Consider the following 10,754-nt stretch of genomic DNA (forward strand, 5'->3'; position numbering starts at 1 on the left):
GATGTCAAAGTGCAAAAAATTTTTGAAAACGCTTTTTTATTCGTCAGAACGAGACCAAAGATAGTGAAACCAAAGATAGTTTTTCACTCCCCTAACGATTAGATTTTGCCACGCGCTCCAATTCGTCTTTCTTCTTGATAGCATGAGAATTCGACGAGCCCTAGACAAGGCCCAACTCTCCAATCGCACACAACAAAAACACATCTCGGACTCACTTTAGCCGCATTGATGAGTTCATCCGCAAGACACTCGGCAATCGACTTGATGTTTCTAAAGGCGGCGTCTCGGGCACCCGTGCACAGTAGCCAGATAGCCTGATTGACACGACGCAGCGGCGAAACGTCGACAGCTTGACGTCTAACAGTTCCAGCGCGTCCAATACGAGTCGAGTCTTCCCTTGGACCACTCTTGATAATGGCTTCAACGAGAACTTGAAGAGGATTCTAAAAGAATTGATTACTATTCAATATCATCACTATTTCTCATTCAAATGACCTCTCCTGTGAGAAGGTGGATGATTTCGAAAGCGTGTTTTATTATGCGAACGGTCATCAGTTTCTTTCCGTTATTGCGCCCGTGCATCATCAGAGAATTGGTCAAACGTTCGACAATGGGGCACTACGTAGAAATGATGGAAAATTGTTTCTCGGGGTTTTCTTTTCGAGTGTTTTACCTGAGCCTTGCGAAATCGTTTCGCCGCGTATCGGCCGGCCGTGTGAGGCAAAAACACGGCGTGTTTCTCCTTGACGGCGATGTAGTCCTACGAAAAGAAGAACGGTGCTTGGTTCCTCTTTAGGGGAGCCGGCTCTCCGCGTCGCTTACAGTTAGACTGATGTCGTTCACTTGAACCTCCTCGGGATCCCAGCGACCGAAGAGCTTCACTTCGGCACTTTCTAGCACGGCCGGTTGCGCGGTCGATTCGGCGGCCCAATCCTCGCCTGACATTTGTACAGAACTATGCAGACAAACTCGATATTACCAGAAAAATACGCCCCGTCGGTAGCTAGATAGAGAATAAGGAGCAAATCGCCTTACTCTTCACTATCGCGAGCACGAGGAACTGCAGAGCGAAGAACGCATGCGCTTCGAAGAAGAATGAGACGTCCCGGATAAGAAGACAATCTCCTCGGTGCGAAATTCTTCAGAACGATGGTTTGGGAATCGTGCGGTCCGAACGAAGTGCTTGTTTTAAGCGGTAGGCATGCAGCTGCTCATCAACTCGTGCAATTCGACTCTCTTTTGTTTCTTTTTTTCTCGCAGGATGCGGCCGCGGCGGCAATCCGACTTTCATTCAAGGCGGACGCGTTTGGGTTTGGCATTGCTTTCAAAAACTGCAAAGGTAATAGCGCTCGCCGTTCTCTCGGCTCAGCATTCCACGGGGAGGCGTGGTTGCATTGCGTGTGTTCCCAGAATGTCGCTCAATGTTATGACGCTCAACGTCGTCAGTCCCAAAGTGTTCACCAATCAGGGAGTCGCTATTTCTGTCACAGGCGTGGCTCAGGTAGAGAGATATAGGAGGTTTGTAATTAATTAACCTATAATTGGAATTTTTTTCTACAGGTCAAAGTGGATGCTTCGCACGATGCAATGCTTAAGGCGGCTTGCGAACAGTTTCTCGGAAAATCGACTCGGGAAATCGAGAACATTGCACTGGAGACTCTGGTGCAAAAAGATGCGATCTGGGTAATTTTTTTTCTATGTGTGTGTTCTGTAGGAGGGTCACCAGCGTGCAATAATGGGAACAATGTCTGTTGAGGAAATCTATAAGGATAGACAGAAATTTTCGACTCAAGTCTTTGATGTGAGATAATGTCGTTGGTCTGACGTGCAAGAACGCAATTTTGCGTAACGTTTGTAGGTGGCCAAATCTGATTTAATCAATATGGGAGTCAGTGTCGTTAGCTACGTCATTAAGGATATCAGTGATGAACACGTACAAAGATTGGGAGGGGGTTAGACAGTCTGTTTAGATCGATCGTTTTCCCTTAGGGCTATCTTCACGCGTTGGGAATGGCTCGAACAGCGGAGGTCAAGCGAGATGCTTCTATAGGTGAAGCCGAAGCTCTCAAAGACTCCGGCATCAAGGCAAGTTACAACTATTTGTCTTTTCCTCAATCTAAGCCTCCCCCCCGCCCTCCGTCTGTAGGCTGCGCTCGCTGATCAAGCTAGAATGGCTTCCAAATACGTAAATGACATTGAAGTTGCAAACTCTCGGAGGACTTTCGAACTGAAGAAAGCTGCCTACGACATCGAAGTGAATACGCGAAAGGCTGAGTCCGAACTTGCCTATCATCTCCAGGTGCCACTTGATATTATAGAACGCGCCATGAACAGCATCATCAAGGGCGGGATTTTCCTCTGATAGGCGGCCAAGACGAAACAGGAAATCAAAGAGGAGCAGATGGAAATTAAAGTTGTTGAGAGAAGGCAGCAAATCAACGTTCAGGAGCAGGTCACAAGGCAACCCTTTTTCACGGACGTTAATCAACCGTTTCTTTGTGTGTCATGTCATACAGGAAATTCTGCGTCGCGAAAAGGAATTGGAAGCGCAGGTGAAACGTCCCGCCCAGGCTGAACGATTCCGACTGGAAACGTTGGCCGAAGCGAACAGGCAGCGCGTCATACTGGAAGCCGACGCTCAAGCTGAATCCATTCGCGTATATTATAGAAAGAAAACGATCCGTTTGAGATTCGATTTCTTTGCGTTTTCAGCTCAAAGGAGAAGCCGAAGCGTTTGCTATTGAAGCCAAAGCCAAAGCCGACGCAGAACAGATGGCGAAAAAGGCCGAAGCTTGGAAAGATTACCAGGATGCTGCCATGGTCGACATGGTCTTGGAAACCCTGCCAAAAGTAAAGACATAATATATTGTGCGCATCTCGTATGTGGTACATTATCTTTTTCTTTCAGGTTGCTGCCGAAGTGGCTGCGCCTTTTGCTCAGACGAATAAGATTGTCATGATAGCCGGTGAAAATGGGGAAATCGGCGCGAGCAAAATTACCGGCGAAGTGATGGACATTGTCGCCAAGCTGCCCAAGTCGATCGAAGCTCTAACAGGAGTCGACATATCTCAGGTAGGAAAACGCGAAATTGTCCCCATGTGGCAATTTGAAAACGCATCGTTCGTTTACAGGCTCTTAAAATTGCCACCCACATGAAAAGGAAGTGAAACCCTTTTGGGGCCTCCCCCCGACCGCTTACTGTTTCCCTAAGTATGCGAGTGCTCGTTTGTGTGTGCACATTGCTGATCCTTCCCTCCCTCCCTATTCACGCATCGCCGTCATTGTTTACCTTGAGGCATAGAATTCTTCGTACTGTACTGTATGTTTGTTTCATGCTGAATCTGAAGTCTGTCAGAATAAAATGGTGCCCAATCTACATGGTATCGGTCCACTGATTAGGCAACACCGTCGTTGCAACGTCGACATCCGTTTCAAGTAAGTATTCCGAATCCGTTGTGGGGACCAGCCAATTCGACGCACTTCCAGCACCAGTAGCAGCACCGCTTACCCCAGTCGGAGAGACGTCTGCCTGCGATGGAGCAGTCGTTGCAATTTGGCTCGACTGACCATAGCTGAAATGATAACTAGGTTGATCTGGGTATTGTTGTTGATGTTGCTGCTGTGACTGTAGTTGCTGCGTATTGAACTCTTGACCGCCAACTGGGCTGTAGCTCGCTAGACTGGCAGGAGAAAAAGGTGACGGCACTTGATGGTTTGATTCGTCAAGAGTACCACCACCACCACCACCACCACCACCACCACCACCACCACCAAAGCTGTTCCCGTCCTGACTGGAGAGCGAGGCAAGCGACGGATGATACGTCTGGTGGTGGTGGTGATGATGATGATACTGAAAAGCCAGCATCTGCTGCTGCTGTTGCTGTTGATGCTGCCTGACGTCCGGAGGGTGATGAAGATGAGGTGACGGACTGATGGCCTTGTCGGAGCCGTATCCGCTTGACGAGCTTCTGACGCGATTTGGGTAGTGCAACTCGCCGGCTCCGCCGTACTCACAATCTGGCAGAGCAAAATTGGACTGCGGTGGCTGCTGTTGATAGGGAAACTGATAGATGAAAGAACCGGCCGATGTCGAAGAGCGGCGATCCGGCGCCCAGCGTGCAGACGGCGACGCCGTTCCTGGATACGGTCGACTGTGCGAAGACGACGAGAACGGTTCTCTAGAAGAGAAGTACTCCGGGGAATAGTCTAAGAGATAAAAGTCGGTGCAGCAGACGAGAGTGCCATCTATGCGTCGATCACCTCTTTGAGAATGAATTGGGGGATACGGCGAACGGGGTGGTTGAAAGTGAGACGGAGTATAGCCTTGATAATGGTCGCCGCGCCATCCCATCTGCCACGCACTAAGGAGACGAAAAGAGACTTGTAAAAAATTCTCATTAAATCATAATCCCAATTATACTTGTCTCCTCCTACGTCAGAAGTTCCAGGGACTTCGCGAAACGCTTTCGCAAAGGGGTTAGTGTCAATTTTCAGTTGAGTTACCTGAAACAAAGCGTGAGATCAAATGACACTCTTTACCACAAAAAGGCTAACCAAGTCGTTCTGGTACGCTGTCACGGCATAGAAAGACGTCTCGGGAAATTTGAACGTTTCCTCGACGCCTCGACTTCCGTCTTCATTCATTAAAATAATGTGGAGTTCTGGGATGTACTTGTGAAGAGAATCTAGAACAATCTAGAAAACAAGATTGATCGAGTAGGCGGAGCGACAAGGCAAATGTTTTTACGTGATCAGGACTCCCTTTCCTGTTATTAGTCAATTTCAGCTTCTTAAAATTGACCGGATTTCTCATCCAATACGAGCCCGCTTTAGGCGATTCGTGGTGAACGTGTTCGCGTTCGGGCGGCGGCGATTTCTCCGCCTTTCCAGCGGCAATCCACTGGTTTGTCAGGAACTTATGTCGAAAGTTATCGACGGAAACGATTCGAACGGCGAGCGTGTAAAGAGCGTCGGGCTCGAGTCCGCAAATGCTGACGCCGAAACACGGAAACATACGTCTAAATCGAAATATATCGGGGGGCCCCGAACTTCGTTGACATCGTGTTTTTTTACCTTCCCGACTTCGTGATAACCATTTCGGTTCCCAAGTGATCAAACTGTTCCCACAGTTCGCGATTTTCTAGCGTGACGTGCAATCCGCCGCTGCCACCGATCACGCGTCCTGCAATTGCGACTGACGACATAGACGAGCGCGAAGTGGGGCCCCGGTGAAAATTCGCGGATGACGCCGCCGCCCCTGCTGCTGCCGCTGCCGCTGCTGCCGACACCGAACTCGGAAGGTTAGAGAGTAAAACGCGACACCTATCAGTGCACGCAGCCGGCGGCCGTCCCGCTACTGATGCAGGTGGACAGTCAAATGGGGAGCCGCGAGTCGCTGATGGCGCGGCGCCGCTGCCACCGACATTAGACGGGTAGATGAGCGTTTCCGATTCGCCTAGTTCGGACATTACGAGTCTCGTTCACTCGACTTCTTAAATCAGACGATCGCGGCGCTGTTTACGGCAACTGACGAGGCTGCCCCGCCCGACTGGTTGCACCTCGGATAGACGCACGGCGGAGTTTGATTGGTCCAGCCAGGACATTGGCACCTCTGAAGAGGCAGATCCTCACTGGCTGATCAATTGTCACCTTCGTGAGACTGAGATCCACACTAAAGTTCGTCGCGCAACGTACTCGCTTTCTCGACAGCACGCCGAGTTGAAAACTAGCGACAAACAAATTCTTCGTCGCAAAGTTGCTCGACTATTTGCACTGTTACTTGTTTCCACGGAAACGGCATTAGGTGAGACATTTTTTCAAGGAACTGCTATTTCACGCTACAAGAACGAACACGCTCTAACTTGCTTCTAAGCGTGGAGGATCTTTGCGAAGCGAAACACTGCGACCTAGCTAGAGAGTAGGGGAGAAAAAATGCAACAAACGAAAGGAACCTGTCTCGAACTCGGACCCCGACGCCCTCGATCGATTGACGAAAGCACGCACACGCCTGCATATTCCGTCGTTCGACGAGCACGTGTCAAAGTTCAAAATCGACACGTGCCGTCAGGAACGAAGCAAATCGACCCCGCTAAAGCCCAAGCCGCCTAGCCTGATTAGTATCAGCTTGGCAGCCGAGAGCAGTCGCTTCCTCTTAGCGCTAGCCGTCGATCCTACTCCACGCCGAATCTCGCTTCAGATAGCACCGCGTGGCGCCGCCAATCGAACGCGACTTAAAAACCGATTGTGTTTTTGTGATTAGTCGTGCATTTCGCAAGGAATGAACACTCCGCCGCCCGAAGAGGCACCGTCCGTTTTTCCTCCCTCGCCTCCGCGTTGCAACGACGACGACAGCGGCGGCAGCGGCAGCGTCGGCACCAATAACACGCTAAGTACCGTCGCTTTGTCTCACAAAGCGACGGCTTATTCAGTCGCCGCCTTGGTGAACGACGAAGACGACACTGCCATCGTCGCCCCGGAGACGACCGATCAAACGAGACGACCTAGCGACGGTCGTCTCATTGCCGACGCCTTTCGTCGCGTTCAACTCGGCGGCGACGACGGCGACGAAAACGTCGTCGTCGAACGACGAACGCCATCCGACGTCGTCGTCCCAGACGACGTCGTTGCCGAATCGTCTCCGCCACCGCCACCGACACAACTGCCGGCAATTGCCTTCGAACCCGTCACGTATTCGCAAGACGGAAAAGCGAGGATACGGTGCGGTGCCGTCGAAGTAACGCTTGACAATCTCAGTCTGTGGGATCAATTCAAAGCGCTTGGAACCGAAATGATTATAACGAAGGCGGGACGGTAATAAATGATCTAAACAAATCAATATCGTTTACTACACCCCCGATATCTGATTTAAACTTTTTCTCAGGCGCATGTTTCCCCCCTTCGTTATATCAATCGACGGCATGGATCCGACTGCGCGCTACACGCTATTCATGGACGTCGAACAGGTCGACGACAAGCGATACAAGTATCTCAATTCAAAGTGGATCGAAGTGGGCAAAGCGGAAAAGGAAACCGAACCGCGCGCCCGCTACGTTCATCCCGAGTCGCCGAATACCGGTCAGCATTGGATGACGCAGAAGGTGTCGTTCAAGAAAATGAAGTTGACGAACAACAAGAAAAATACGTCGGGACACGTATGTAAAAACGACCATCTCTGTTAGATCAAGGAACGTTTGAACGAGAGATTCAAACACTTCGTTATTTGATCTAACAGGATTCTTTTGGCGCCTTCAAAAGTTTTCCTTCTCACTCCCTATGTATTATTTTAGCTCGTTCTGAATTCCATGCACAAGTATCAGCCGCGAATACACGTCATGCAGGAGGGAGAAGGAATCGACGACGATCAACACGCCGTCTTTGTTTTTCCCGATACCGTTTTCATTGCCGTAACGGCCTACCAAAACGACCAGGTCACCCAGTTGAAAATCGACAATAACCCGTTTGCGAAAGCATTTCGCGATTCGCCGCAGGACAACGATCCGTACGTGCAATCGTTTCAAACATAAACGAGCATTTTTTTTCTTATTTTCAACTGTTAGAAGGCGGGGAGGAGCAGCGTGGCCCCAAGGATACTACCACACGTCCTATCCGTCTCAAATCCAGGATGGGCACTTTTTCGCGCAAGATTATGCAGGCAATTATTTTGGTAAAAATCAAATTTTACCAAGGCATAATGTCGTGGATTTAGGACACCTGAGATACAGTCAAATGCCACAGTACTATCCGACTGTGAGCCCTCTCAGCCCATGGGAGAATGCCTTCAATCAGGCCTATCCGCCACCGGTCACACCCAACACACCCTACCAACGTCCCGCGCCGGACGCTGCGGCAATCGCCAACTGGCAATACGAAGTCACCGGTGGCGGTGCTGGAAACTGCGTCGGGGGCGTGGCTACGACTCTTCCGTCGTCAACGGCAACGACGGAAGAGCCGTACGCTACGACGTACGCCGGGTACGGTTTCGGCGCGCCGGCACAGACCAGTCAACAGGTGCCGCTCACGCCACTCACGCCATCAATGGATCCGTATGCTGCGTGCAATCCGTACGTAGCGGCAGCGGCGGCCGTCGCCGCCGCCGCGCAGACGTCGTCGTCGCACGCGTTTGTGACCGACAGTCCGGCGAAGTTTCAAATGAGTTCGAGTGGGTCGGTGGGGATGTTGGCGAGCGGAGGCGCCGGCCATCAGGCTTTTCCCGTCAATGCAGCGACTGCGGGTGTGCAGAAGTCGACCGAACACTGAACTTTTCTCTTGTTACTAGCGTGCTTAGTAGGATTCGAGTTTTGGAGTCTCTCTATTTGCTTGTGGTGTGCTATTTAGACTATACTCACTTTCTTAACGATGACCGAATCGTCACATCTTGGCGAATGCAGCATAGAACGAGCATTCATCTTGCTTTGCATTGTTGTTTGTCCAGGCTCTAGCGCGCGATAGCACGTGGTAAAACGAAACGCTCGTGGGCCACTCCCACTGATAAAGAATGCCCGAAAACGATAGGCCCGATCTATCAGAAGGAGACATCGGTCAAAAACACGCGTATAAATTGTGATTAGGCTATTCTAAGACCAGACACAAGCACTAAAACGTTTTTTAAGACGTTACCTTCTAATTACGAAGGCCACTGTTTCTCCTTAGACGTCAACGGTACATACCTCACTCCCATAAGATCAGTCTTCTGAACGTTTCCATCGTTTGCCTTATCGTACTGCACGAGGTACTGACTGCCTCCATCGGGTCCAACAGGCACAATCAGTCGTCCGCCCCGTTTCAGCTGGTCGATGAGCGCCTGCGGCTTTTCAGGCGACGCCGCTCCAACGTGAATCGCATCATACGGACCGTCCGCCGGATACCCCAACCGACCGTCTCCCGTGACGAGCTTGACAAGTGGATTAGGCCCATCCAATAGATACCCATTCGATTTTCGAATGTTCGCTTCCGACTGCCGAACAAGTTCGTCGATGTGATCGATTCCAACGACCAGACCCGACTTTCCAATCATTTTTGCCATGCACACGGTGAGATATCCGCTTCCTGATCCGACGTCGAGTGCACGACTTCCCTCGACGAGTTTGTCTTCGAGAAGCTCAAGCGCGTACGCGTGCATGTGCGGCGCGCTGATTGTCACGCCGTATCCAATCGCCTGCGGTGCATCGTAGTAGGGATTGAATTTGGAGAACTCGCCTTTAGAAAAATTACTTTTGGAACCACGCCCCATCTAAGTGTCTCCGTTGTTTTTCACCTCGATCGGTCTGCGAAAGGACCTGCTGAACTTTTTTGCTCTTTACGACGCGATTTGCAACGAGCTGCGAGACGAGATCGACGTTGTTGGCTCCCGACGATCGCCAAGCCATTCCCGTGTCGAATTGTGCGCGATTCGGCGAGTCGAGACACTCTCCGTCGTCTTTTTTGCACGTTTCCGAGTCGGACAGATCGTCCTTCGCTTTCGTCGATCTCAGATAGGCCAAGAAAGCGACTACCGAGAGGATAAAGCGCATCGACTGTCCGGGCAGGCTGTTCACGTGGTACAAATAAATACTCTGCATCCATATAGACAAGCGAACATTGACATTCCTTTGAAAGAAAACCTACTAAAGAAAAAATAAAGCGTGCTATGTTATAGCTGTACTCTTAGTCGAATCAAACGCACAAAATACAGACAATTCATGTCGCTTTGCACGTCGTCGTCGCTCCTCCTCAAGCCGTCGCTGTTTTTCCAACTGTTGCCTTCTAATCTCCAGTCAATTCCGCTCCTCTTCATGGCGATGAGTCAGTTGCAAATGGAGATGAAAAATCTGCCTTTCGAGTGGTCGTATTTTGGAGTGGAGGATCGAGCGCCCAAACAGGAAGCCTATGAAAATAAAATCGACCCTAACAAAATTTATATGTAGAATTTTTACCGTATAGGCGTGATCCTATAAGGTGATTTCTGACGATACAAATGATGGCGATCTTTTGGGGGCCCATCTCGTCGCAGGACCAACGAACCATTCGCTGCAGTAGTGCGTTGCTTTTCTAAGCTTTTCGGGTCAGAACGCCTTCCTCAGAGTTCTCTCTGCCGGTGCAAGGTCCGCTGGTTTCTTCGATCGGCTCCTGTGAGATTTTTTGCCAACTTTTCGCATCAGATCGCATCTTCGACAGTCGGTTGGAGCGCTCTACGTCGCTAGACGGAGTCTGCACGCCGAAAAAACGCAAAGTGAAAAAAACAAGGCAGAGGCGATTGCTATAATACGGGCACTCGGGCGGCAGATTCGAAACGATGCGGAATTGAGTTGATCGAAGCCTGTTCTAAAGTAAAAACGACCGATAAAGCGAACGAAAACGAACGACCACGAGGAGCCGCCATTGTTTAGGCGCCAAAATCTGAGTACGTACGATACCGTAAAGAACACGTGGAAAATTGGCGCGAGTTTTCTCGGCCAACCAGCGACTCGTTGCCCCGGTGAATTCAAGACAATGCCGTCATCAACGGATGTTGCATAACGATTGCATCATCTTTCGTATAAAAGCGGCTGCACGCGGCGCACAGATCAGTTCTGGTTAGGTGGGGAAAGCCTAAAGGGCGGAACCCTGGAGGTCGTCGGCGTTGGGAAAGCCTCAATCATGTCAACATTATTCGTGCTCAGTCGGTTGCCGTTCCTTGCAGAAACTGTAAGGTGCAGTGAAAGGGCGTCGCGCGAGTTCTTCTCGTGGCGCGCGAACGGCACTGGGAAGTCATAAAAGGCACGTTGGACGGCTTGGG

General features: G+C 50.5%; 5 protein-coding genes across 9 annotated transcripts; 2 read left to right on the top strand and 3 right to left on the bottom strand.

Annotated features, from left to right (window-relative positions):
* Positions 1-19: 19 nt before the first annotated feature.
* On the bottom strand, positions 20-1,096 carry LOC136185948 (small ribosomal subunit protein uS7). Its single transcript, XM_065973170.1, has 6 exons — positions 1,036-1,096; positions 823-955; positions 674-760; positions 496-618; positions 216-443; positions 20-160 (listed from the first exon to the last, which is right to left on the bottom strand). Exons 2-6 carry the CDS (start codon positions 943-945, stop codon positions 92-94), a joined length of 630 nt encoding a protein of 209 aa, XP_065829242.1. The 5' UTR covers positions 946-955; positions 1,036-1,096; the 3' UTR covers positions 20-91.
* On the top strand, positions 1,090-3,377 carry LOC136185943 (flotillin-1-like). The gene is made up of 13 exons (XM_065973164.1): positions 1,090-1,195; positions 1,261-1,339; positions 1,411-1,501; positions 1,561-1,662; positions 1,715-1,801; positions 1,859-1,933; positions 1,990-2,085; positions 2,147-2,299; positions 2,366-2,452; positions 2,517-2,657; positions 2,713-2,850; positions 2,909-3,073; positions 3,133-3,377. The coding sequence occupies exons 1-13, from the start codon at positions 1,150-1,152 to the stop codon at positions 3,166-3,168; spliced, it is 1,296 nt and encodes a 431-aa protein (XP_065829236.1). The 5' UTR covers positions 1,090-1,149; the 3' UTR covers positions 3,169-3,377.
* On the bottom strand, positions 3,153-8,491 carry LOC136185938 (T-box transcription factor T homolog). Of its 5 annotated transcripts, none has more exons than XM_065973158.1 (8): positions 8,347-8,491; positions 5,781-5,838; positions 5,075-5,726; positions 4,749-5,019; positions 4,556-4,696; positions 4,422-4,504; positions 4,262-4,362; positions 3,153-4,207 (listed from the first exon to the last, which is right to left on the bottom strand). In XM_065973158.1, the coding sequence occupies exons 3-8, from the start codon at positions 5,467-5,469 to the stop codon at positions 3,375-3,377; spliced, it is 1,824 nt and encodes a 607-aa protein (XP_065829230.1). In that variant the 5' UTR covers positions 5,470-5,726; positions 5,781-5,838; positions 8,347-8,491; the 3' UTR covers positions 3,153-3,374. The 5 variants fall into 5 exon arrangements, with proteins under 5 accessions (XP_065829230.1, XP_065829229.1, XP_065829228.1 ...); XM_065973157.1 differs by having other exon boundaries at positions 5,781-5,911; XM_065973156.1 differs by having other exon boundaries at positions 5,781-6,823; positions 6,872-8,491.
* Positions 6,774-8,257, top strand: LOC136185897 (eomesodermin homolog). The gene is made up of 5 exons (XM_065973110.1): positions 6,774-6,811; positions 6,882-7,152; positions 7,288-7,499; positions 7,558-7,664; positions 7,707-8,257. Exons 1-5 carry the CDS (start codon positions 6,789-6,791, stop codon positions 8,255-8,257), a joined length of 1,164 nt encoding a protein of 387 aa, XP_065829182.1. The 5' UTR covers positions 6,774-6,788.
* A 44-nt stretch (positions 8,492-8,535) lies between the features above and the next one.
* LOC136185947 (protein-L-isoaspartate(D-aspartate) O-methyltransferase-like) lies at positions 8,536-10,230 on the bottom strand. Its single transcript, XM_065973169.1, has 3 exons — positions 9,913-10,230; positions 9,255-9,863; positions 8,536-9,196 (listed from the first exon to the last, which is right to left on the bottom strand). The coding sequence occupies exons 2-3, from the start codon at positions 9,556-9,558 to the stop codon at positions 8,625-8,627; spliced, it is 876 nt and encodes a 291-aa protein (XP_065829241.1). The 5' UTR covers positions 9,559-9,863; positions 9,913-10,230; the 3' UTR covers positions 8,536-8,624.
* Positions 10,231-10,754: the final 524 nt, after the last annotated feature.

Source organism: Oscarella lobularis, chromosome 4 (assembly GCF_947507565.1).
Source record: "Oscarella lobularis chromosome 4, ooOscLobu1.1, whole genome shotgun sequence".
NCBI classification, from domain to species: Eukaryota; Metazoa; Porifera; class Homoscleromorpha; order Homosclerophorida; family Oscarellidae; genus Oscarella; species Oscarella lobularis.

What these genes read in the sequence shown, in the direction of transcription:
- LOC136185938 (XM_065973159.1), bottom strand. Translation starts at nt 5,469, where the DNA reads ATGTCCGAACTAGGCGAATCGGAAACGCTCATCTACCCGTCTAATGTC. An exon ending in GTTATCACGAAGTCGGGAAG is followed by an intron (nt 5,020 to 5,074) that starts GTAAAAAAACAC and finishes ATTTCGATTTAG; the next exon opens with ACGTATGTTTCCGTGTTTCG. An exon ending in CAGCGTACCAGAACGACTTG is followed by an intron (nt 4,505 to 4,555) that starts GTTAGCCTTTTT and finishes GCTTTGTTTCAG; the next exon opens with GTAACTCAACTGAAAATTGA.
- LOC136185947 (XM_065973169.1), bottom strand. Translation starts at nt 9,558, where the DNA reads ATGCAGAGTATTTATTTGTACCACGTGAACAGCCTGCCCGGACAGTCG. An exon ending in CCTTTCGCAGACCGATCGAG is followed by an intron (nt 9,197 to 9,254) that starts GTGAAAAACAAC and finishes ATTTTTCTAAAG; the next exon opens with GCGAGTTCTCCAAATTCAAT.
- LOC136185897 (XM_065973110.1), top strand. Translation starts at nt 6,789, where the DNA reads ATGATTATAACGAAGGCGGGACG. An exon ending in ATTATAACGAAGGCGGGACG is followed by an intron (nt 6,812 to 6,881) that starts GTAATAAATGAT and finishes ACTTTTTCTCAG; the next exon opens with GCGCATGTTTCCCCCCTTCG. An exon ending in TTATGCAGGCAATTATTTTG is followed by an intron (nt 7,665 to 7,706) that starts GTAAAAATCAAA and finishes TCGTGGATTTAG; the next exon opens with GACACCTGAGATACAGTCAA.
- LOC136185948 (XM_065973170.1), bottom strand. Translation starts at nt 945, where the DNA reads ATGTCAGGCGAGGATTGGGCCGCCGAATCGACCGCGCAACCGGCCGTG. An exon ending in AACGATTTCGCAAGGCTCAG is followed by an intron (nt 619 to 673) that starts GTAAAACACTCG and finishes ATTTCTACGTAG; the next exon opens with TGCCCCATTGTCGAACGTTT. An exon ending in AACTCATCAATGCGGCTAAA is followed by an intron (nt 161 to 215) that starts GTGAGTCCGAGA and finishes GGCCTTGTCTAG; the next exon opens with GGCTCGTCGAATTCTCATGC.
- LOC136185943 (XM_065973164.1), top strand. Translation starts at nt 1,150, where the DNA reads ATGGTTTGGGAATCGTGCGGTCCGAACGAAGTGCTTGTTTTAAGCG. An exon ending in TTTCGACTCAAGTCTTTGAT is followed by an intron (nt 1,802 to 1,858) that starts GTGAGATAATGT and finishes TAACGTTTGTAG; the next exon opens with GTGGCCAAATCTGATTTAAT. An exon ending in TCAAAGACTCCGGCATCAAG is followed by an intron (nt 2,086 to 2,146) that starts GCAAGTTACAAC and finishes CTCCGTCTGTAG; the next exon opens with GCTGCGCTCGCTGATCAAGC.